General features: G+C 28.2%; 2 protein-coding genes across 2 annotated transcripts; both read right to left on the bottom strand.

The window, feature by feature from the left end:
• Positions 1–1,523: 1,523 nt before the first annotated feature.
• LOC140174383 (rho GTPase-activating protein REN1-like) lies at positions 1,524–5,218 on the bottom strand. Its single transcript, XM_072198831.1, has 7 exons — positions 4,928–5,218; positions 4,304–4,356; positions 3,785–3,845; positions 3,608–3,691; positions 3,411–3,521; positions 1,828–1,988; positions 1,524–1,557 (listed from the first exon to the last, which is right to left on the bottom strand). Exons 1-7 carry the CDS (start codon positions 5,156–5,158, stop codon positions 1,524–1,526), a joined length of 735 nt encoding a protein of 244 aa, XP_072054932.1. The 5' UTR covers positions 5,159–5,218.
• Positions 5,219–5,932: 714 nt separating this feature from the next.
• LOC112701538 (rho GTPase-activating protein REN1) lies at positions 5,933–20,637 on the bottom strand. Its single transcript, XM_029288175.2, has 14 exons — positions 20,608–20,637; positions 20,307–20,405; positions 19,727–19,763; positions 18,958–19,034; positions 16,418–16,488; positions 16,228–16,306; positions 14,818–14,962; positions 14,557–14,676; positions 13,703–13,780; positions 13,435–13,490; positions 13,271–13,340; positions 7,341–7,428; positions 6,306–6,549; positions 5,933–6,166 (listed from the first exon to the last, which is right to left on the bottom strand). Exons 1-14 carry the CDS (start codon positions 20,635–20,637, stop codon positions 5,933–5,935), a joined length of 1,428 nt encoding a protein of 475 aa, XP_029144008.2.
• Positions 20,638–23,662: the final 3,025 nt, after the last annotated feature.

Raw genomic sequence — 23,662 nt, 5'->3', positions numbered from 1 at the left:
ATTAGACTTTAATGAGAATAGTTGAACTATTCCTCCTACATCATATAGTATAAAGTAAATGAATTCATTTCTTTGATAAACAAGAGAATCATCTATTACTCTACTTCATAAATAGACATTATATTATTAAAGGCATGACAACTACCAATATCACACATGGAAAGGAACAACATTGAATGATACCAATGTCCAATAAGCTCCTATTATATTTACTGAACATTATCTGAATCATAAGGTTGATGATGGCTTTCTGACATTCCTCTTCTCAAGTATTGGTTTTGTTTATCAGAGTGTCGGTGTCTTGTTTGACTTCCCATTTTTTTAAGTTTGTCCGGATTTTGAAGATTTTCTGCTCCTTTATTCTTATTAGGAGATAAAATTGGCAAGTGAAAGTCATATTGGTTCTTGCTTGTGGATGTGAGTGGTAGGTAAAATTCAAATCCTCGAGATTTCTTTGGAGATGCTATTGGTGGGTGAAGTTCACCTCCTTTAATCTTTTCTACTTTATTCGAAGAGCTGTTAACCTCTCGACGATCGTTCAAAAAGCTTAGTCTTGATGTCAGTTTTGTCAATGCATTGGCAGGTTGTGAATTTGTTGTTTGCTGTAAAGACATTTCATACAATAAGTCTATCAATCATATCAAATTATGACATATTATTAACCTTACCTAGTCGTTATCATAAGTCCAATAATTTAAAATATTCCTTAAAACTTCAAACTTTAAACAATACTTAAGTTTTAATGATAACCATACTATGTGTAAATAGTTAGTAAAAGCAATTAAAATCTATTTATTGTCAAGATATATCAACTTATAGTATATTTGAAGATGCTTAAAGATTAAACTTTTTCAATAATTTTTATTTGTATAATCTACAATCATGTTTTGATACTTTAGCTAAAAAATAGTATTACGATAATCGATTATATTTTGAAATGTATAATAAAAAGCTAGTTTAAGTGGTATAATTATAAAAATGAGTATGGATGATTGTTTACATTATTATATGATATTTGATAGTTAAAGTTAAATTGGTAAAATTATTACAATTCATGTAAAATGCTTTCTTTTGTAGGTTATTTGTTAATTTAAAATTATCAATTTAAAATTATTTTGTGAAGAGAGACTTCTAAAATTATTTCTAAACATGTTTATAATTAGAAATGGCTGTCCTACTATAGTGTTGATTAAGCAACTAATTAATTAAAGTAAGTAAAGATATGTATATAGATCTAAGGTAAGATTGTGAAACTCACTTCATTCCAAGCATCATATTTCTTAGAACTAGATTTTTTGCTAGACAAATGTTTTAACTCATGCTTTATATCATTCTTAGATTCTGCTCTCCCAAATTTAGTGTCCTGTGATACAATTACAAAATATTAGGTTCAACAAGTAATAAATTCATATTATGCTTAACTTTTTGTAAACACGATACAATTTTATTATAAAATTTGCTATGAAAAAGGATAACTTTATTTTGGTATTAGATTGTTACTATTTTTAAGAAGAAGAAATATGTCATAAGTGAACATTTTTGCTAATTTCATCCAACCTAAATTTAAAAAATAAATTATTCTTTTAACATTAAGTTGGATTACCTTTGTTGTTGACCTCTCTGCAACTTCAGTGTCTTGTGTATTTTTCCTGGCAAATAAATTTTTATTATTAAGATATATTTTAATTATATACAATTTCGCCCTTTTATTTATATATTTTATTTTTGAAGTGGCAAAAAGCCTTCTATATCCAAAATTATTTCATTAAAAAAAAACTAATATTGATTGATATGTGATATTGTAAACAAAGGAAGTGTTTAACATACATATCAAGATCTATTATATGTTGAGGTTGATTGGAAGAATCCTGCACAGAACTATAATCCTGTCCAAGTAAACTAAGTCGTACCCTAAGTTCATCAAGCTTCCTTTTTATTTTGGCAAGATCTTCTTCTACTAATAATAACTCCTCAAGATCTGACATGATCTACAAAAAATGTCTCATTAAGAATTAAGAATTTAGTTCATTATGAAACATATTAAATTATGAATCAATAACACTTTAAATCGTTATTGTTATAATGTCTAATAATAATTTGTATAAAAAATTTCACACATTTTCAATTACTCCAAAATGTAAATTAAAAATTTTAACTTTTTTTAATACTAATATATATGGATACTCTACAATACAATAATAATAACAAAGTGTTATCTCATTAGGTGTAGTTGGCTATATGAATCAAATGACACCATTATTTACTATGCTCTATCATATATCATTCAGTCAAATTGTTTATAAATAAATCTCTTTTGACCACTTTGTGTATGGTACTTTTAGGTCTTTTTCTACCTTACGTCACTTGTTTATCTTCTATCTAAATCCATGATTCTAATCGGATGCCTTGTTGATATTCTTCCTACATGTCTAATCTACCAAAGACAAAATTCTATCGTTTTTTAAACAATAGGTGCTATTTTAACTTTTTCTCTTTTATCTTAGTTCTTTATTCTTTTTTATATCTCACATTAAGAAGATAGATAATATCATTGTATTATATTCTCAACGACTTTTCAAATGTTAATGATCATATATGTCTTCTCATACACTTAACGATTTATGTCTAATACAAATTTTGTATTTTTTGTATGTTATATTAAGTTTTTGTTATGTCATATATTTATTTTTTCCCAAAAAATTATACTTTAATATTTATGATCTATATGTATCTGTGCATTATATTTTGTATGGTAAAACAATCGATCCTTCCAAAGGTCTCCCTTGATTTCTCATGGTGACTTTGACCTTCTCTAGTATTATTAGTAATAAGAGAGACTAGTGTCACATTTCACAAATTCTAAGAGAAGTCAATATCTTATTTTTACAAAGTGCAACGATATCAAGTGTGACATCATCTACACAACTAGGAGTTTAGTATATATTCCTATAATTGAAGGATTAATATGACAATTAGGATAAAACTAGTTACTTAAGTGGTATCATGTGTAAAATTGCTAAAGATCTATAATTAGTGAATATTTTGATCAATATGAGAATGGAGATGAAGACAAAATCACCTTGATGTATTTTTATACATGTATTTATAGTAAGAAGATATAAATAAATTATTTATCCTAGATGAAGATCATGAAGATTATTGGTTTGAGTTATTCTTAATTTAATTCAAATTACACTCTTTTATATTTGGGTGTTGTTTATTTTTATTTTTAGTCAAAATTGATTTAAGTTTGAAAGTTTAGCCAGTAATAATATCAAAATACAAGTTTAAATTTTAATCGATTTATATGGGGTAAATTCTGTTTATATTTAAGTATATTTGAAAACAGAGATTTTGGGTTAACATTTTTTATCCTAGATTTCAATGTTACATAAGTTTAATAGACTAACCTTTTCATCAATATCAGATTTTGATAAGGGTCTAGGAGGTATCTTGAGTCCTGCTTCAAGTGTTGTTCGACAACTCTTCTCCTTTCGCAATTGTTCTTGTAAGATAACAACCTATAAATAAATTTTAGAGAAAACAAAAATTTATTAATACAAGAGCACAGTTGGTAAAAGGATTACCATATTTTTAATGGGCTTACCTCTCGCTCAAGAGCCAAATGATGCTCTGGCAAGGCTTCTTTTCGTTTTTGCATATCAGATAATAGCTTCGAATTTTCTTTTGCCTATGAGAATGTAAAATGGAAAACTAGCTTTGAAAAAAAATATAGTATACATATAGCAAGGTTAGTCTGACTAGAGAAAAATCAAATACGAACCTCATCTGCAATTTGGTTTTGCAATTCTGTCTTAATAGTTTCAAGCCTCTCAATTCCAACTCTGTGTATGGTAATGAACACAAATCATTTCAAATAACATTACAGACAAAGGCATGATCATATAATTTAGAATACAACTAAAATGATATATATAAAATGTTTGAATAAGATTTTAATTCTTATAAATATCATGAATTTTGGTTTAAGTCTCAATCAATTTGTTTATTCTAAATATTACATAAGCCATTTAGTTTTGCATATAGTATTATTTCCTCAAAATAAAAACAAGAGAAATGATTTCATAAAATACTTCATTTGATACTTTATTTAGCTATTGGCCTTCCTTACTATGTTACATGATTTTATATTTACCTTCATGTATACTATATACTTGTATCTATGTTAAAAGTTTTTTCTCTTGAACCATAATGAAAATAACATTCTACAACATGTTAATAAGTAATAATAAGAAGAAACTTTGTATAAGAGAGTTTGATATAGTTAATATAAATCACTTACTCATCATCTTCTTCAATGAACTGAATGGATTCCATAGAAAGATTTTTCTTTGCCTAGACATATTATACAATACATAAGAATAATAACTTTGTATAACAAACTCAATTTAAAAAGTCTAAAAAATGGATTAAGAAACTATAGGACTTTTTTTCCAGGATTTAAGATCACATTCTTAGAAATCACATTGTTAAAAATTCTTTGTAGGAAGGTCATTTCACAAAAGTTTTTTAGTTTATAATATATATAACTAAGAATATATTATAACTATCAAAAGATCTTAATATAATTCTCATATAACAATTTCAATTGAATTCTTTATTGTTATTAATTAATATATATATATATTTTAATATTTTATTCTATGTAACTTGCATCTTCCAATCGTAATTTTATTGTAGGAATATAAATCTTATTTAAGTTTGACAATATAATAACTTTTCTATGAGTGATTGATATGCCTAAATGATTTTACAAATTTGCAACTAACATAAAAGTACATGATCCTGAAGTTATTATTCTTATAAATAAATTCATAAATCTTCAAATAAACATGAAAGCTTTAACTGAAAAAAGTAACCAAGATAAAAAATAATGACATCATTATTTATTAATAATTTTACTTACTGAAGTTCTCCCCAGCATAGTAGGACGTTGAGGTGCTGCGACATTTGTTAAAGTTGCTGATTTTGTCATATGTGGTGGGATAGGAGCATTGTGTTCATTCTTTGTAGTTCGAACCCTAGAAAGTTTTCCTCCTACATTAGGAGGCTTACTAGACTCATTTTCACAAGTATTTTCATTTCTTTTGGCATCTTCTTGTTGAGGAACTGCTTGTTCAAATTTAGTCGATGACATCTTTTGAACTTTATGATCTTTACTCACCTCTAAAGATTTCGAAGTTGAACTTGAATGATTGTGCACCTGTACATCATATAAAACTAAAATAATCAAGGAGTTCATCATGTTCCTTTCCCTCTTTAATTTTTTTTTCTTTTCCAATATAATTTTTTGAGTTTGATTCGTATAAGAATCAGCATGAAGCATGAGTTATATAATTTATACAAAGTGACATTTTAATTTTATCTTGAAATAAAAGGGAAGGAGAATACATACAATTATAATCTCACATATTACTTGCAAGAAAAAAAGTGTAAGATATGTAAATTTAAATAATTAATAATATGAAACTAAAAATTTAACTTAAATGTGAGTTTTTAGATTGCTATTAAATTTCGGATGCAGTAATACGTTTTGGCATATATATGACATAATATGAAAATATGAAAAAAATAAAAAATTCTCCCAATATTCTAGCTAGCTATCAAAGGATCATACATTTGAAAATATATTTTTGATTATACCCTTGAAATTAGTCTTTGAATGCATTTACACCACATATGTAACATCTTGATTTACATTCGTTCTCCATTATATTCTTGAAAATTAAGATCTTAAATTACTCTTTCTAGTCCAAAGTTAACGGACTTAGACTTCATCTTGAGTTATATACAACTCATAATATATTAACATTTTTGTAAACTAAATGTAGTCTTATTTGATGCAATTGCTATGTTATGTTTTAGAGAAAAAGACTTATGAGTTAAATTTCATAAAAAATTTATAAATAGTTCATACCTTATCATCATCTTTATCATTCTTCACAGAATCTTCAGTTTCACTACCAGTTTCACTACCAATATCATCCTCTTCATCAAGTTCAGATCCCTCTATTGATTCACCTTCCTCATCATCATCATATTCTTCCTCATATGACACATCATCATCATCGGTAAATTCCTCACTCCCAGTTTCGCTCCCATCTGAATCGGTGTACATATCTGGTCCGGGGGACACGCAATCTTCCTTCATTAAGTACAGACAGTACATTAGAGAACTAAAAAATAATCTAATAAAATATGCATACATTCTTCTAAGGAGTTTATGCAATATCATTACGAATACAAAATGGTTCAAAGAAAATAATATCAAATGATTGACTTACTCCAAAGAAGGCGTCATATTCTTCTAATAAAGTAATAACAATAGATTGAGCATGGTTTGCAGCTGCAGCAGCTTGTAGAAGTTGAGCAGAACTATCACCACCTACATCAAAATCATTTTCAATTTCACATTCTCCAGCTAGAAGAGGACGAAGAAGCAATGGTGCCATGCAAGCAGCAACAGCTGACGGACTCATTTTGTTTACAGCTTTGAATGACGCAACAGCTTGCATCATCAAGAGTATTCTGTACAAAAAAAGAATGAATAATTTGAATCAGGCAATGTATGTGCGTGCATAAATAGAATAAGACGAAGTTTTGACCAAAAAAAATGTTGATATATATATTGTTTAGATAGTTATTTAATTTAGCAAAAGTGTAACAACTTAAACTAACTTGACTATTGAGGGATATACTTAATATCATTCATTTCACTCAAATATTATCAAACGACTAAGTGCAATACCCATTTATAAAATGATGGTAAATCATTATTAACATGTCCAAGGAGTATGCTCTTAATCTTGCATATCAGGCCATAACCGTGACACTCTTTAAATTAAAAACAACCCTTAATATGATTGGACCTAGACAATGATAGTGAGCACCTTAACAACACATGATTTAACGTTATGTTGGATTCAAAATGTTCAAAGTCATTTTTTAAGTTATAACAATCTTTTTTTGTTGTTCATTTATCCTTATATGTAACTTTTTTCTTAACAATAATTTAATGTGTTACTTTTTTTTTTAGTTTTATGGCTCTCTTGTAAGGTTTTGATGCATGATGGATTAAAATCTTCAACAAATTTTCTATATCTCCTAAATAGGTATATGTGCAATTTTGCTTCCATATTTACATCAAATTTAGATAAATATAGATAAATTATTCCCAATATAACATACATAACACAATTTGTTTCAAAAACATAAAAGATTTAATTTAAACCAATATTGTTCATATTTATAATTATTCTAATAATATTAAATGAAAAAAACAATAAAAAATTAAAGAAAAGAGATAATTGACAAACTACCTTTGTAACAAACGGCGGTTTGGCTCAGGAAAAGTATCATATATTGCTGCACGCATTGCAGAAATCCTGTTGGCACCACGTCCACTTCCTAGTTGTTTCGGTAAGTTAATAATAAAAGAAAGTCAACATTAAAATAAAGTCCATTTGTAAAGCCTGCTAAAATCGGTAAATAATTGGTCAATAATTTGAATTTTAATTAGAAAAGCTAAAAATGTAAAACTAATATTAAAATAGGATAGAGCTCGTCGAAACGAGAATTTTGATATCAATTTCAAAATTTTTGCCCAAAATCGGACTGGAAGAGCCGAACCGGTTAAACCGGACCCAACCAAGTCTTTATTAAAGAGACAATCAGCGTCTCCTTCTTCTCCAACTTAATAGATCCACACAGTAACATTAAGAGAGGAAAGGGAGAGTTTTCCAAACCCTAGCCTCTTTAATCAAACTACCATAACTTTCCGCTCCGAGCTCCGATCGCCGCACCGTTCGCGGCCACGCGGCCATCGCGGCCACGCGGCCAACGCGTCGAGCTCTATATTTCTGTCAGATCAATTTCATCAGTAAGTTTTATTTTTGTTTTAGAATGTCTACCCCTATTTCTTTGGTGAAATTGAAAACCTATGGTGAATCTTGTCCAATTTTTGTGTTCTAGGTTCAAGTTAGCTTTCGAAACTTGTGGGCTCAAGCTATTGAGCATATATGGGTATGGTAAGAACACCCTAACCCTAGCTCAATCTTATATTTGTAATGGAAAACTGAATTGGAACATATATATATGTATTAGTAGTAGGTTAAGTGGGTGTTTATGCATTGGAATTGAATTGGGATTACTTGGAGGTTTGTTGGTGACTAAGGCTTGTTTTGGGGCTATTTGATTGATCTTGGAGGGGTTGTAATTTTGAGTTGTAAGGCTGCCTTGGGTGAACTAAGTGATCGGCCAAGGTATGGTTTAAGTTTCACACATTTAGTATTTACGGTGTTGTGAAAACTTAGGTTAGAGGAACCATAGGATAAGTTGAATTTTTGTTGTATTTAATTATTAGCCTTGTAATGTTATTGGAATAGATTTGTTGATGGATATATATTGGAATGATGAGGTGTGAAAGTTATTAATGGTATGCTCTTGTATTTATTTATGATGGATTATGGTTGATGTTTGATAATAAGGATGTAGAGTTGTGTTGTGGTGGTATTGCATATGCTGTAACTAATTCTGTGATGATCAGAATTGCGTGGAACCAAGTCCTGGTTAAACCTTGGAATATTTAGAACTGAACTGGAGAATTTGAGATCTTTTCGTTAAATATATGATTTATGGTGAATTTTCAAAGTGTAATCGTGGAATCTGATTTTACTGCATCATTTTTAGAACAACAGTAACTTGTTGCTCTGCTGCGGATGTTTCAAAATGAATTTTGAAATGAAACATATTTAAATAAAGCTTTAGTCCTATTATTTCAACGTCATAAAATTTCAGAATGGTTGGACTTGTGGTTTTAAAGATATGAATTTTTGAAATACGATGCGTTATACAATAAAAGCCAAATTCTGTTTTCTTAGATCAGCAACTTTGAGAGTTTATAACTTCTGATTATGGATGGATATTCAGATGCAACCAATTAGAGGTAAAAGTTAATTATGCTTGGCAGCTGTGATTTAAATTTCAGGGTTGTCCATGTTTTAATGAGTGAGTTATGGAACTTGGAAGAGGACATGTTCATTGGCTTTTAAAACAGAATCCTCTAGAAAGTTACTCAAATTCCAATTTACATAACTCCTTCATTAAAAATGATTTTAACCTGAAACCAATTGGAAAAGAAACCTGGATATGTTAAGTTAAACCATACTAATTTTTAAGGCTATTGAATTTAATTTAAATTTTATATGGAAGTTTAGATATCATATGCTGCTGCTGTTTTCTGGTTTCTAAGCACTGTAGAGCAGTCAGCGTTTCTCCTCTGTTTCTGAGGCTAGTTAAATCAGAAAATTGTGATTTTTGATTTGTTAGAAAGCTTATTCCAAGATGAACACCTGGACATAAAGTTTTTCCAATTCCTAGATCATTTGTTATATTAAAAACAAAAAAAAATAGAGTGTCGAGGATGTCTTAGTGATGGTCATGGGTCTGAGAAGTCAAAGATTAATCTTTGTATTATGTGATTGATTTAATGTTAGAGTTAGGTTGATTTTAAGATTATTCAATATTAAAAAGGTTGAGAAGAGTTTGATAAATGGGTTGGTCAGGACCCAGAAAGGGTAAACGTGATAAATGATAAGGGAATGATGTAAAGCTAAATGAATACTTGTTGCTATGGCTATAAAGAACGAATGTAAGGAAATGATGATGATAAATGATGAGATTTGGGAATGACTGTGTGTGGCCGAAATTGTCGATATGGCAAGTTGAGGACGGAAGTTTCCTCTCTTGTCGTGATGCAGGTGTGGGGAAGATGGAAAGGCACTCTCCTTCATATTGTTTCCCCTACGTTCTTCTCTGGTTGCAAGGTAGAAAGGCACACTCCTTCGATGTGGAAAGGTACTCTCCTTCATATATCCTCCAGGAGAAGGTGGAAAGGCATGCTCCTTCGATGTGGAAAGGCACTCTCCTTCGTTTATGATCCTCCTGGAGATGCGCAACCTAGAGACTAATGTCTGAGTTAGCTACCAGATGTGTCGGATTCTGGCAAAGTAACCAACATGTGAGCTCACGGCCAGTAGGATAAAAATTCATCATATGCATTTATTTGTTTTGATTGCTATGCATTTCCTGGATTTGCCTAATTGATATATATACCACCTGCTACCTGTTATACTTGCTACTTGTACTATCTGCTCATTACTTGTGCGTGAACTTGTTTGGTTGCTTGTTTCTGTTGCATTATGGATGATGGAGGGATGGAGAAAATGGAAAAATAGTTTGGTGTTAGATTAGGATTGAAATTGAGTAAGTCAGGTAGATTTAGAATACCTACCCCTGTTCATTGCTTCTGTTTAGTAATTAAGTTGGATAACTAAATAACGGAGTTCTAGGATTGCCTATGGCATTCTCAGGACCGTATTTATTATATGCGTGGCACTTTTACCATACTGAGAACCTCCAGTTCTCATTCCATATTATGTTGTTGTTTTTCAGATACAGGTCGAGAGGCTCCTCGCTAAGCATCTGGATCTTGAAGCGAAGTAGTTCCTGGATGTTTTTTGGGTTTCTGTTCATATTTGTGTATATATGTATTTAGCTTACTCTCCAAGTAACTTATGTGTGTTGCTCCTCTTAGAGGTTGAGGGAGAGATAGGAGTTTACTTTGGTACTTTGGTGTATTTTGGGAATACTTATGTATGTTTATATGTATAAATATATCCTCCGGCCAGCCTTATCTTTGCAGGCTGAGTCAGGAGCTAGTTATGTTGTTTTATTGGCTTTTCTTTCTCTCTTATTTATCGTTATCACTTCCTTTTAAGCTTCTTAACCCGCAAGAAATTTGATTCCTCAAGCGTTGCGCTTTTCAGTTTGCGAATTTGTTACCCGTTTTTCAAGGCTCCTAGTTGAGTATCTTTTTTCCTTATATATATATATATATATATATATATATATATATATATATATATATATATATATATATATATATATATATATTTCTTTTAGAAGTCGTAATATCATGCTATCTCGATCTTATGACTTAAGCATAAGATTAAGTATAGTAGGGTGTTACACCATTTATATCTAAAAGCATGAATATAACTTTCAAAGTTAAAGTTCAAATGATCTTGTAATATATATTATAGAATAATATGTCAACATAAGATGATAGAAATCATAAATATGATCAATATGCTAATATTTTTTACTCTTTTAATGTCATCTTTATATCAACTATAGGATATTTTTATTTAGCCATTTCTAATTTAGTTTTTTATAGTCTAAGGCTTCAAAAAAGATGCACCTGATATAATTTGTTATTTGTTATTATTATTTTGTTTTAATAAGCATTGATTTTTATTAACATGAGAATAAATAATCCACATGAAGTTGCTGTTATTAAATTTATCATAATAAAAATATAAAAAAGAGTATAATATTTTTATTATTGGAGAAAATTACTGAAAAGATAAGGTAGATAATGACATTTCAATTAAAAGATTAAAGTGGTAGCACTATAATATGCCAACATGTCAATCTCTTCTTATTGTGCATCAATATTTATAAAAATTATATTTAAACTTCAATAGTGAACAAAAATTATAAAATTTGAATCACGATTTTTTAATGAGTATTTTATTAGCTTTTTTGAATTGTATTATAATTATTACTTCCTCATACAATTATATATATGAAAGTATTTCTATAGACTAGTTAGAATTATTTGTTAGCTATTAAAGTTATGTCAAAACTATTAATTTTTCATATAATCATATAGAGAACTATTGCATGAATTAATTAGAAATTTAATATAAAATAAAATATACTCTTTCAAATAGTTAGTTGAATAATAATGATGATAATGATTATGATGATCATGATTGAAGAATTGACCAGACATCATACATGAAACAAAATTAAAAATAAGACATATAATATTAGAATGTAAATTCTTAATATAAGTTAACATATGTCTTCTATAATATAGTTTTTTATATAGTTAGAAATTTTAAAGTGAAAAATTATGAGATTAATGTTTTGGATAGTTATGTAAATGTTACTTTTTATGATATTATAAAAATAGTTCTATAGATAGAAACTATTTTTCATAGCGTTATGATATAAGTTTAGTGTTTACATGACTAATTTATAAAGAACAAAAGAACATAGGATTTATTAGCTCATTATAACATTAATTTGATAATTTTTTATATAGTTTTTATAGAATAAAATTTGCTCTCCAAATAAAACACATAATATTAGAATTTAGATCCATGATACGAATTTACTGTCTTAATAATATAATTTTTTTTATATAATTAGATAATTTAATGCTAGAAATTAGAAAATTAGTACTAAGTTGATTGTATAGATGTTATTTTCTATGTATTATACAGGTGACTATGTAAAATGATATTATTCTCTATATTGTTACGAAATAGATTTGGTATTGATATGAGTTATTAATATGAGAAAGTTACAAAACTGAAAAACTTAGTTATCATTATCTCACTATAATTTTACTTTTGTATCTCCTTTTTATATATAACTTATATAATAAATTTTCCTAAAATGAAGTTTACTCAATAAATAGAATATGTGTATATATAACATTAAAATTTAGATCCTTTATTTGAACTTTTATTCTTTATAATATAGATTTTTATATAATTAACTAATTTAATATAAAAAAATATTATGAATTTAATACTAAGTTGATTATATAGATGTTATATTCTATGATAATATGAATGTGGTTATATAGATAAATATTTTTTTCTATGTGCTGACATGTTAAATTTATAAAAAAATAAAAAATTTATAGAATTATTTATTCACTATAACACTATTTTAGTTTCTATTTTTATATATTGTCATAAATAAAAGATATAAATAAATAACACACGACATTAAATAAACATTTGATAACTGATACAATTTATACATATTTTTTTATATTATATGCTTTTAACACATATTCATATGTGTCAATTTGCATCTATTTCTAACTATCTCTTTTCCACACAAACATAAAAAGAGAATTATTTGATTTATTTCTATTAATATTTTCAAAGAAATTTAAAAAAATAAACCTAAAATAGCTATATAAAAATGCATGTTTAATAATAAAAATAATAAAAAATAATTGTGAATATCTAAAAGTTAAGTTTTAGTTCCTTTCACATTAACGAGAGTAAGTGTATTTTTGTCTTTTAAGGTTTTATATAGGTGGTTGAAAATAAAATTAAAAATAATACAAAATAATGACAAAAAAAAACAAAATTATACTTACGACTAGCTTCTAATAATGCCTTGCAACAAGATGCAGGGATTGGAGCAGATGGCATTTCTCGAAGTACATGCTGGATATTTGTTAAAAGAATGATAAAAAAAGTAATATATTTTAATGTGTAACCAAGATAAAGGAATCAAATTTTCAATTTATCATGACGATACCTTAATGCAATCACCAATAATATGTGCATCTTCGTTTTCAGAAAATTCAACTTTTCCTGCAATCATGTGGCATATCCATGAAATTTATTAGTTTGATCTATATAATGAATGTTGAAATTCAACAGTTTTATAAAATTTATTGTGCAGGATAAATTATTTGATTGTGTAAGTGTCGTAGACACATGCCAATGTCCAGTAACACGCAAAGTTTGAAGAATCCTTACTATTTTGCTAACGCATAAGATTAGTGAGGAACTTAAATACAAACCTTGTTCATATTCTCGTACTCGTTGTTCAACTTGCTCAACATCAGCTGCTTGTCGCAGAATCCCTTCTGCTTTGACTCCTGTTTTATAAAATTAATTAGATAGATTCTTATAAAATGACATGTGTCATATACACAATTTTACAAGATTCTATAATGTTTTATGTCTATTAGAAGGATCTAATATATATTTGCTACTTTGTTTTCTTTCACCACTCATTCTCCAAACTTTGAAACGATTTAAAAATATACAGCTAAAGATTAATCTAACAAATTAAAGTTACTATAGGCTTAATTAATCTTAATAAAAAATCATTGCATACTAACATGATCTAAGTGTCTTAACTAATATTTGAGTTTTTTTTTTTATTCACTAAAGGTGTAAATATGTAGGTAAGGAAGTTAGAAAATATATTTCATGTTTATAATATTAAGGACTATGTTAGTGTCGGTGAACCACAAGTTTACCATCATTTAAAACCTAGTTATATTCATTAATTTAGGAATAAAACCCAAGTAATCAAATGGATGTAATAGCTTGATTGTTGCCTTTGATGTTCTTTCTTAATAATACAACATTAAACTTGCTTTTTCATGCATATTGATAACAAGTGAAATATTCAATATGCCTGCTACAAAAAATTTATTTATAAAATACAAAGAACTAAAATTGAGTTGAAAGTCATTCAATATTAATTTCTTTTATGATGATTTAAGTTGAATGATGAGTACTTTTACAACAAAAAGATCACATATTTTCTCTTATATTTTGGATAGAACAAAGAATGTTTCTCTACTTTACCTTCAACATTATGAACAAAAATAATTCTTAAAAATAAGAGAGGGGAAAAACTTACCATACTCCTCTATGTATCTCATGGCTTTCTCCAAAAATGACGGAGTTCCATCAGGATCCTCCAAAGCAAGTAAAACTGGACGACCCATGACTGCGTATTTCTTTGATTCTTTATCCTTCACTATTGCAAAAAGCAAAAAATATCAATTAAAAAAAAATAATTATATGTATATAGAAATAACATAAGCATACAAATCATAAACTGAAATATATTAATAGTTTAACTGAAACGAAAATAATACAAATTGAAAAAAGATAATACATTGGTCTGAAGAACTATCAAGTGAATCAAACTGATCATTCTTTAAAACACCATTTTGTCCTATCATGTCAGTTGGATTTGGTGCTTGTGCCAAAGCATTCTCAAGTGCAGTTTTCCACTCATAGAGATCTTCATTTGTTTCAGCCTGTAAAATTTACAAAACAAATGTGATATATATAGCTAGCTATTTTTAACCATTAAAAAAATTAAATGTTGACAAATTTTTTATAAAAAAATTTAAAATAATTTTATATTTATAAAAGATGAATTTTGTTTAACAAAATTATCAAATTGTTAAATTTAAAGTTTGACTCCGATAAATTTTTTGAAATGATCAAATTATCCTTTTATCATCTTCTTTTTTTTTGGACATAATCTTCCTTTATTCCAACTCATAAACCACTTTAAATTTTTCTAAATTATAAAAATCCTACCAAAATCAGAACCAGAATTAACCTATAGAAGATGGAATCACAACCCATAAAAAATCTCACAAAAATTGTCGCCAAAGATGTATAAAACTTGTCCCACACCTCATTCTTCAAATCAATGGCATCCTTAGAGTCCATGAGAGAGGGAGAGAGAGCGAGAAAGCGAGATAGCTTGTTCGACGGTGACGGTGGCGGTGGCCATGGTCCCATCCGCCGTCGCCCTCTCATCTTCCTCTTCTCCAATTTTTTACTTATTTTCCCATATCCTTGCTTTTCTCTCTGTCTCTTCTTTGCTCTCTATCTCTCATCACGTCGCCACTTTCTCTCTCTTTTTCTTTCTTACTTTTTCCACCTTCTCTGTTTTTCTTTTTGTTAATCTTTCTCTTTCTGTGTTTAGCAGTGGATGTCAAAGCAAACATATGTGATTTTTTGTGATGTTCTCTTTCTTGTTTTCTTTTATTAGAGTAATATCGTTGCACTCATTTGCGTGGCTTTTTTCTGTATTCTTATTTTATAAAAAAATGTATATTTTTTATGGTAAAATTTTTATTTCTTCTGTTCTATGTTTCTTGTTCATACTTCTTATTTTCTGGAAGATGAAAGATTCCTCTTTTCTAAGAAGTTATTGATTGGATTTTGAAGCAGCAGTAACCAAAGAGTTCTGGAAGGAAAGAACTTCATAAGGATTCTTTTTTTTACTATTTTACCCTTATCAAAATTAAGAGGTTGAGGGAGATATTGAAGAATAATTTAAAAATTTAATGTGTATTTTTGTTAAATGAAATTTATTTTTTATGAATATAAAATTAGTTTAGTTTTTTGTGGTTAATTTTATCAGCACTTACATTTTTTATGATTAGAAATAATTATTTACTAAAATCTTTAGTAGAAAAATTAATCATTACATGAAATTTATAAATAAATTATTCTTGGAATACATTTTAACAATAATTTATAGTCTTCTAAAAAAAAGAAATACCTTAAGTGTAACTGACCGTCCATCATGAACATCAGAAAATTGTACAGTCAAAAGTTTTTTATCTGGCTTGACAATAACACTGCAATATATGACAAATTATATTTTTGAAACTTTAGAAACTTCATAAAAATAAGTGAGTTTCTGAAGAAAAATAGAATAGACAATAGTTGTTTAAAGCAAGCAAGCCAACCTGCCTGAATTGTTGAGGTCAATGCCACCAAGGGTCAAATTCACTTCATTTCCCTTTTGAGAAGCAACATTCTGTGTGAGATATAGTATGATAAAGAAATATAATTAGAAATGTACATCTTTTCAAACCTCATAAAAAAGTGCCATGTTATTCAATTGCATGCATTTGTCTTGATGAAGTTTCTTTTTTATTCTGATATATAACAATGACGAAAGGCATGCAAAGTCCGTTAACAAACCATATTTTTTTTTATAACAAATTTACAACTTAAATAAATAAAAGAGAGAAATGATTCATCAACTTACCCAAAAAATTTAAATCTAAAAGTTTCAATTTCACTATAAGAAAAATAAAAGTTTTAATATCATGGCATGAAGTATGATTTCCAAAAGTCTAAGATACTTGATAGAGGCATATAGTTTCCCAAATATTAATGGTAAGTGTCTCATGTTACCCAAAAAATTAAAGTGTCTCTTTCCTCTTGAGATCTATTTTGTCCTTCGAAAATATTATTTTGCTATCAAATGGTCTCCACTTTAGGGTATTATAGGATAATAATTATTAATATTTGAGGGACCATGCATTTTGTCAGTAAATTAATCTTCTACAAGTTAAAATAGTTCTTCTATGTTTCATAATATCTTACATTTTTAAGTTTTCAAAATATTTTATATTTATGTAGCACTAGTTTCATTTCTTTTTTTTTTTTCTCTTTCATATTTACCCTACTAATGATGTAATTTTAAGAAAAGGATTAAGTGTAGTATAAAATGTATTGATTTAAAATTTTCTAATATAATTGAGAATAATCTATCTATTCACATAAATTTTTACAATTTCCAAGATATTTTTTCTCTTTATGTGTTTTTTGTTTTGTGACAGTAATTATGTGTGAGAGGATATTGCCGATTATGTTATTCTAAAGTAAAAGAAGTTGGTAAATGAAGTTGAAAAGGTTCTAAACTTGTACAAAATCATCAATTACAACAAATGTTATTGTTCTAAGTTGGTAAAAGAAGTTGAAAAGAGATAAGGCAATGAAAGAATATCGCGTATGAGAAAAAGGTAGTGTACGTGAAGGTCTACTAGCTAGCTAGCACCTTATGTACATAAGAAAATGCTATTTTGATGAGCTTGGGACACTCTAAAACACCATTGTGAGTCTAGAAAACAAACTTTTAGATATCTTGCTTAGACCTACATGCCATATATAAGGTCCAAGCCAAACCTCGATGGATATGTAAAAAGTGTAAAGAAAAAGAAAGTACGTAGATGAGTATGAATGTCGTGCATGATATTTATGATGTGTTCACGATGATAATATCATGATGAAGGAAATAATATGGATAATGATGGTGAGGTGCCAAGTTAAGATAATAAATAAAATATTGATATTTGATACTGAGATTTGTTAAGACTTTATGATGATGTGAATATGATTATAATAATGAGAAATTATGATGTTTCTATTGACCATATGTGATTTTTCCTTTTTAATCATAAGGTTAGTCGAGGATGCATCCCAAATAGTTTTCTTTAAGAGATGATATGACGCTCTCCCTTTAAGATAGACTTCAAGGTTCTGGTTATTCCTCTTATGAAATGCACAAGAGAAAAATTATATATGGTGATAGCTACTAGATGTTGTGAGATATGACAATATAATCGACACATAAATTCATGATTGGTATGACAGACATTTATCATGTGTCTATATGTGTATTTGATTGTAATTATTATAAATGTAACTTTATGCTAATTGATTTATATGCTCTTTGTTTGTGTTAAACTTGTATGAAATATTAGCGTTCGTTTATTGGACGGGGATAACAAAGTTTTAGGTAGCGTCGAATCTTAGAATTGACCCTAAGCTACAATCCTATGTTGGTAAATAGAGACTGGAATGTTTAGTTGAATGGTATAAGTGAACTCCTGGACATTTGTAAATCAAAAGATGCAAAAACTTGGATGCCTATGATTTCAGATATCAATATGTAGCTTTTATCATTTTTCTTTATCCTACTGGTAAGCTTTATACTTTCACTCTTGGTTAGCATTTGTTTTTATAGATGTGAATTGTATTATGTGTGTATGAACAAATATATTTGAATACTTTATTTTATTTGGATACTCTAACATAAGATCACCCACTTTGTCATTTTACTATAACTATAAGATGTTAAGACCTTTAGCTTTCTTCCATTCATGTAATTTCAAAGCTTATCATATCATATACATTTTTCCTACATAATTAGGAGATTAAATTTTAGTTGCTTCCTGTAATAAAAGGATTCGACCATATTATTTTATTCATGTAATTAGTACTTTTGAGAGTTGAACTCTTTCAAGCAATTTAACCATGATGGATATTATTATTTCGAGTTCTAAGTTCTATTTTGAGTTTATGAATTAAGAGATAAATGAGATTTTAAAACTAATATTTTATCTTTACTCTCAAAGTAAGAGCTCATTATAACGTAGTAAATAAATGAAAAAGATTATTACATTCAATTTCAAAAATTAAAAAAAAAAGAACTTACTGGATCACTTCTAAAGAAAACAAGTGAAGTTTGTGTTAAAACAAACCACCTTTTCTTCCAGGATGTCCATCCAATACCTACACATAAAGAAATTACATACAATGTAATTTTATAATGACTTACAAAATTTAGTCATTCTAGTATCGTTAAGCATCATTATCTATAGTCAAAGATAAAATGCAATTGAATCGTAAAAAGATCAAAAGAATAAAAAGAATGAACAAAGAAAAAGCATACATGATTAGCAGTGCATTTCTATAACCGAAATTTCTATTCATCTAAGATTAGTTGGGATTATAATATTATTTTATACATAAAGAGTATTAATTTCATGCTTTTATTTTAGGGGTAAAATAACATGTCTCTATTTAAAATTTCAACCAAAATCACTTTTTCGCATTAATGAAAGCATTGTATATGGGCAACTTATATGACCTTGAAAAATATTAAGTATAAATATTATATACAAGTTTTTCTTGCCTTTGAAGTTGTTACTATTATTAGTCATAGTAAAATCTTATTAGATATATTCTTACTCAGTGTTTCCATTTAAACAAATTAAATGAATTTAATAGTAGCGAAAGTTAAAAAGCCTTATTTTTGGGTCGGATGAGAACATGAATTATTCGGTGCATCATCATCATCATTATCATTATCATCATCATCATCATCATCATTTCCTCCACCTCTTGGTATTGGGATTATATAACTAAAATAAATCAATAAATTAATAATTCTACATCACATAAATTAGAGAAGTTTACCATACCTTTGGAAGATATGAAAAGTGGCCCACTTTTGAAAACCTAAAAGAAATTAATAAAAAATTCAGTTGTTAAGTGATATTGAGTATACTTATTATAATTTGAAAAAACAGTATTTATTTTAAACTAACTTTTTTTTTTTGTTAAAAATCAATCAAATTTATCATTTGAATACAAATAATTTTACCATTTTTACTATGTTTATCTCATTTGTGTTAGGTGAATTAGAATACAATTTTTATAAAGTAAAATTTTAACATGGTTGTCAAGGAGGGAGAAAAAGTGGAGCAATAGTTAAATTATCTCTATGTGAATTAAAAGTCGTAAATTTAAACCGTGAAATTAACTACTAATATAATTATCAAATTAGATTGTCTATGTTATATCTTTTGAATTGGGCTACCTTTTTTATATGAAAAAGTCTACAATTTACCTGAATTTTCATGAGAACAAGTTGATGAACCACAAAACTTAAGCATATTGACCAATGTATTCCCATTCCAAAACCATGTTTTATTTTGAATGAATCAACCAATCAATTGAGGAAAAAAAATTATTCATACTTTTGCAAATACAAATAATTACCTTAGTGCTACTGCTACTCTTGAAAAGAGGATGATCTGGTGACCCAGTTTGGGGCTCAGGTTGAGGTTGAGGATCGAGATTAGGAGCACCATCATTTTCCTACACAAAAAAACAAAAACAAAATGAGCTTTTGCTTTCAATTCACACACACGACGTCATTAACCAACCATTAAACATTCCTTTACACCATACTTCATATAAAAAAATCCAAATTCTACATTTGATAGGCTCTTATGAACAAAGAAATTTTTGCATAAAAAAATTATTAAAATAAATAAATAACATTTTTAAGATATTTTACCTGAATTGATTCATCAGTTTTGTTAGTCATTCTGCAATTCCAAATTCAAAATACAATATTTATATACCCTTATGTATTATGTCATAGACAATCCTGCATCAACATTAATCATGATAACAATACAACTTAGATATTACAATTTAATTTAAGAAAAATAAAACAATAATAATACTAGTATTATTAATATGAGAATTTACCTGGACATAGAATGAGAGAAACAAAGAAAAATAGGAAAAGCATGAAAGTGAAAAAAAGTTAACAGTTTTGCATTTAAATTCGACCTATCTCTTTGATCTCTTTCCACTATTCTCTTGTCTCTTTTTTGCTTTTTCAAATGGAAGAAGAAATATGTATGTGAAAGAAAAATTTGTGTTTATGGTTGGATGTTGAAGTGGGAAGAGAGAAGCAAAGAAGAGAATGAAAAATAATGAGCGGAGATGGCTGTTTCGTAATGTGCGGCAGACGTACACATCATTACTATACCTCTAAACTAAAACAAAAGCAAAAGTGGATGGTTAAATTTGGAGGAAAAAGAAAATGTCTTTTTTATTTTTCATTTAATTTGCAACATTCTATTCTCTACTTAACTCCCATTTGTCCTTTTTATTATTCCTTGTGTTGTTCAAGAGATTAAATTAAAATCATACATATTATTTCAGTTTTATTATAAACCAAATATAGAATTATCAAAATATGTTATAATTTATGAGTTGCATTGTTTTAATTTATCAAAATTAAAAGTTTATAGTAAAATTTTAAGTCACACAAAAATATTTAATTTTGCTTTAGCTCTCGTAATCAATAATTTAAGTGGATTCAATCCATATAACTTGTGATTCGAGTAGGTTGTTTCATTTTTATCTTTATTCTTTGAACATATATTTTTATATTTAATTTTTCTAATAAAACTATTTTTTTAATTACTTCAAATAAAAAATACTATTTCATTATTTATTTATCATATTTATTAGAAATAGATCTTTTAAATTTTAAAGCCTTTCAAAGTTTATTATAAGAATTTTATTATTTCAAAAAGTTAATTATTAAGTGAGCTAATATGTTTAAACTATCAATTTGTGTAGGGTTAGATTAAGTAGAATTTTTTTCTAAATATACATAGGTAGTCTTATTTATTATTTCAACCCATAACATTTGGAGAGTAAACCCAAGCATATTTTAACAACTCCTTCGCATGTGTGAAATACATTTTTTTAGATCGTACATTCTCGACCAATGAACTCATGAAGAAGGGAGCAAAAACCTTTGATTCGAAAGTTACTCCATTCGGTATTACCATTAAGGACAAACTATAAATCTCAAGTTATTATAAAGTCACAGCAATAACATCGCAAAAGTGCCAAGTGCCAACTCCTAAATCACACAAATACTACTTCGTGCAAATTAAGGTCAACAACTCCTAAAATAACTCATAATATAAACAATCTATGCTATTATAAAAGGAAGTACCAATGAATTCATGCCTTTTGAAGCATATCTCCCCACTTATCTCTAAGACACCATTTCTTCAATCGCTCTACTATTACAAGTCAAACTCAAAACAAAAGTCTAAGACCACTCGTGACGATTGTTTATTGTACTTCAAAACAATCACCCTTTAACATATTTAAGAGCATCAGATAGTTCTAGAAGAATTATATTGCATGCTAATTGACACCAAGGCTCCCTTGGCCTTGAGTTGTTGATCACCCCTCAAGAACACCAGCAGATCCTATTACTATACTCTTCATTTGCAATGTCTCTCCATCTATTTATAAATATGAACTCTTTTAGTAAGGCAAATTATAAATCAATGAAACCAACTTGGAAGATTAGATTGAGCAGCTTGTTTTGCCCAAAATCCTGATTTCATATTGGCCTCCTCTTTTATGTTGACCATTTGATTAAGCTAGAATTAGAATTATAAGTTTGAATCACCAACTTATCCAAAGGACCAAGTGATTATTTAATTACAAATATTACTACTCCATCCATTCTTTTTTTTCAATGCCATAGCATTACTTATATTAACAAATTCACACAAAAATACTAATATATTAGAACTGGTAAGGTAACCTCCAACAGCCATCAGTTTTTCTTTTTTTTTTTTGGTATAGATTCAGTACAAAACTACAAAAATATTTTGTCATAGAGCTAAGTATTAAATTTTTTGGCAGTTTATTTTTCTCATTGCCGTTACTTCTCCAAGTTTGCCTCCTCTCTTTGTGTTGAGTTTGAGAAACAATAACATAATTTGATCATGACAAACATATTTAAGATTGAGTTTTTTTAGACACATTTAAGATTGAGTTTGAAAATTCAAGTGTTTTTTTTATGAATATTTTATTATTACAGGCCCATATTAAAATGCTATAGACAAAAGGGGCCAAGCATGGCAGCAGATCATATTGGACAAATCAAAATAGAAAGATGCAAGCACTAGGATCAAAATGGACAAACATTATAGCATATCCCTGCTATAACCATGTCCAAAATCAGTTCGAGTAAAAGTGCTTACAAGCATAATTGTCACAACCGAATCGATGATCGAACTAGTCAAATAACTGATTTATTGATTTATTAGTTCAATCTATAAATTATTGGCTGAACCAGTAGAATCGGTTCTACATAAATAAAAAATATAAAATAGTAAAAACTTGAGTAAAGTAATTGTAAAACCCGGTTAATTAACGGCTAATTAACCCATAAATGAGAATTTATTCTAGAAAGCCTAAAATGTGATTTTTATGGCTAAATGTGATAGAGGAGATTGAGACGAGAATTTCGGTACCAATTTTATAGAATTCGGACCAAGATTGGACCGAACGGGCCAAACCGGGCCAATTAGACCCAAAGTGGGCCCTTGGCCCAACATAACTTAACCAAAACCCTAGTTTTCAGCACTCTCTCTCCTCACAACACTCAAAAACACGCTGAAAGTAAAGGGAATGGGGGAAGAACACTCTCTCAAACTTCTATCTCTCACTTGATCTTCAAACCACCATAACTTTTGATCTAGAGCTCCGATTGCCGCTCCGTTTGCGGCCACGCGTTCACC

This window comes from Arachis hypogaea, chromosome 7 (genome assembly GCF_003086295.3).
Source record: "Arachis hypogaea cultivar Tifrunner chromosome 7, arahy.Tifrunner.gnm2.J5K5, whole genome shotgun sequence".
Taxonomy (NCBI): domain Eukaryota; kingdom Viridiplantae; phylum Streptophyta; class Magnoliopsida; order Fabales; family Fabaceae; genus Arachis; species Arachis hypogaea.
The sequence above is the reverse complement of the archived record's forward strand: the minus strand, read 5'-3'. Positions and strand labels throughout refer to the sequence as shown.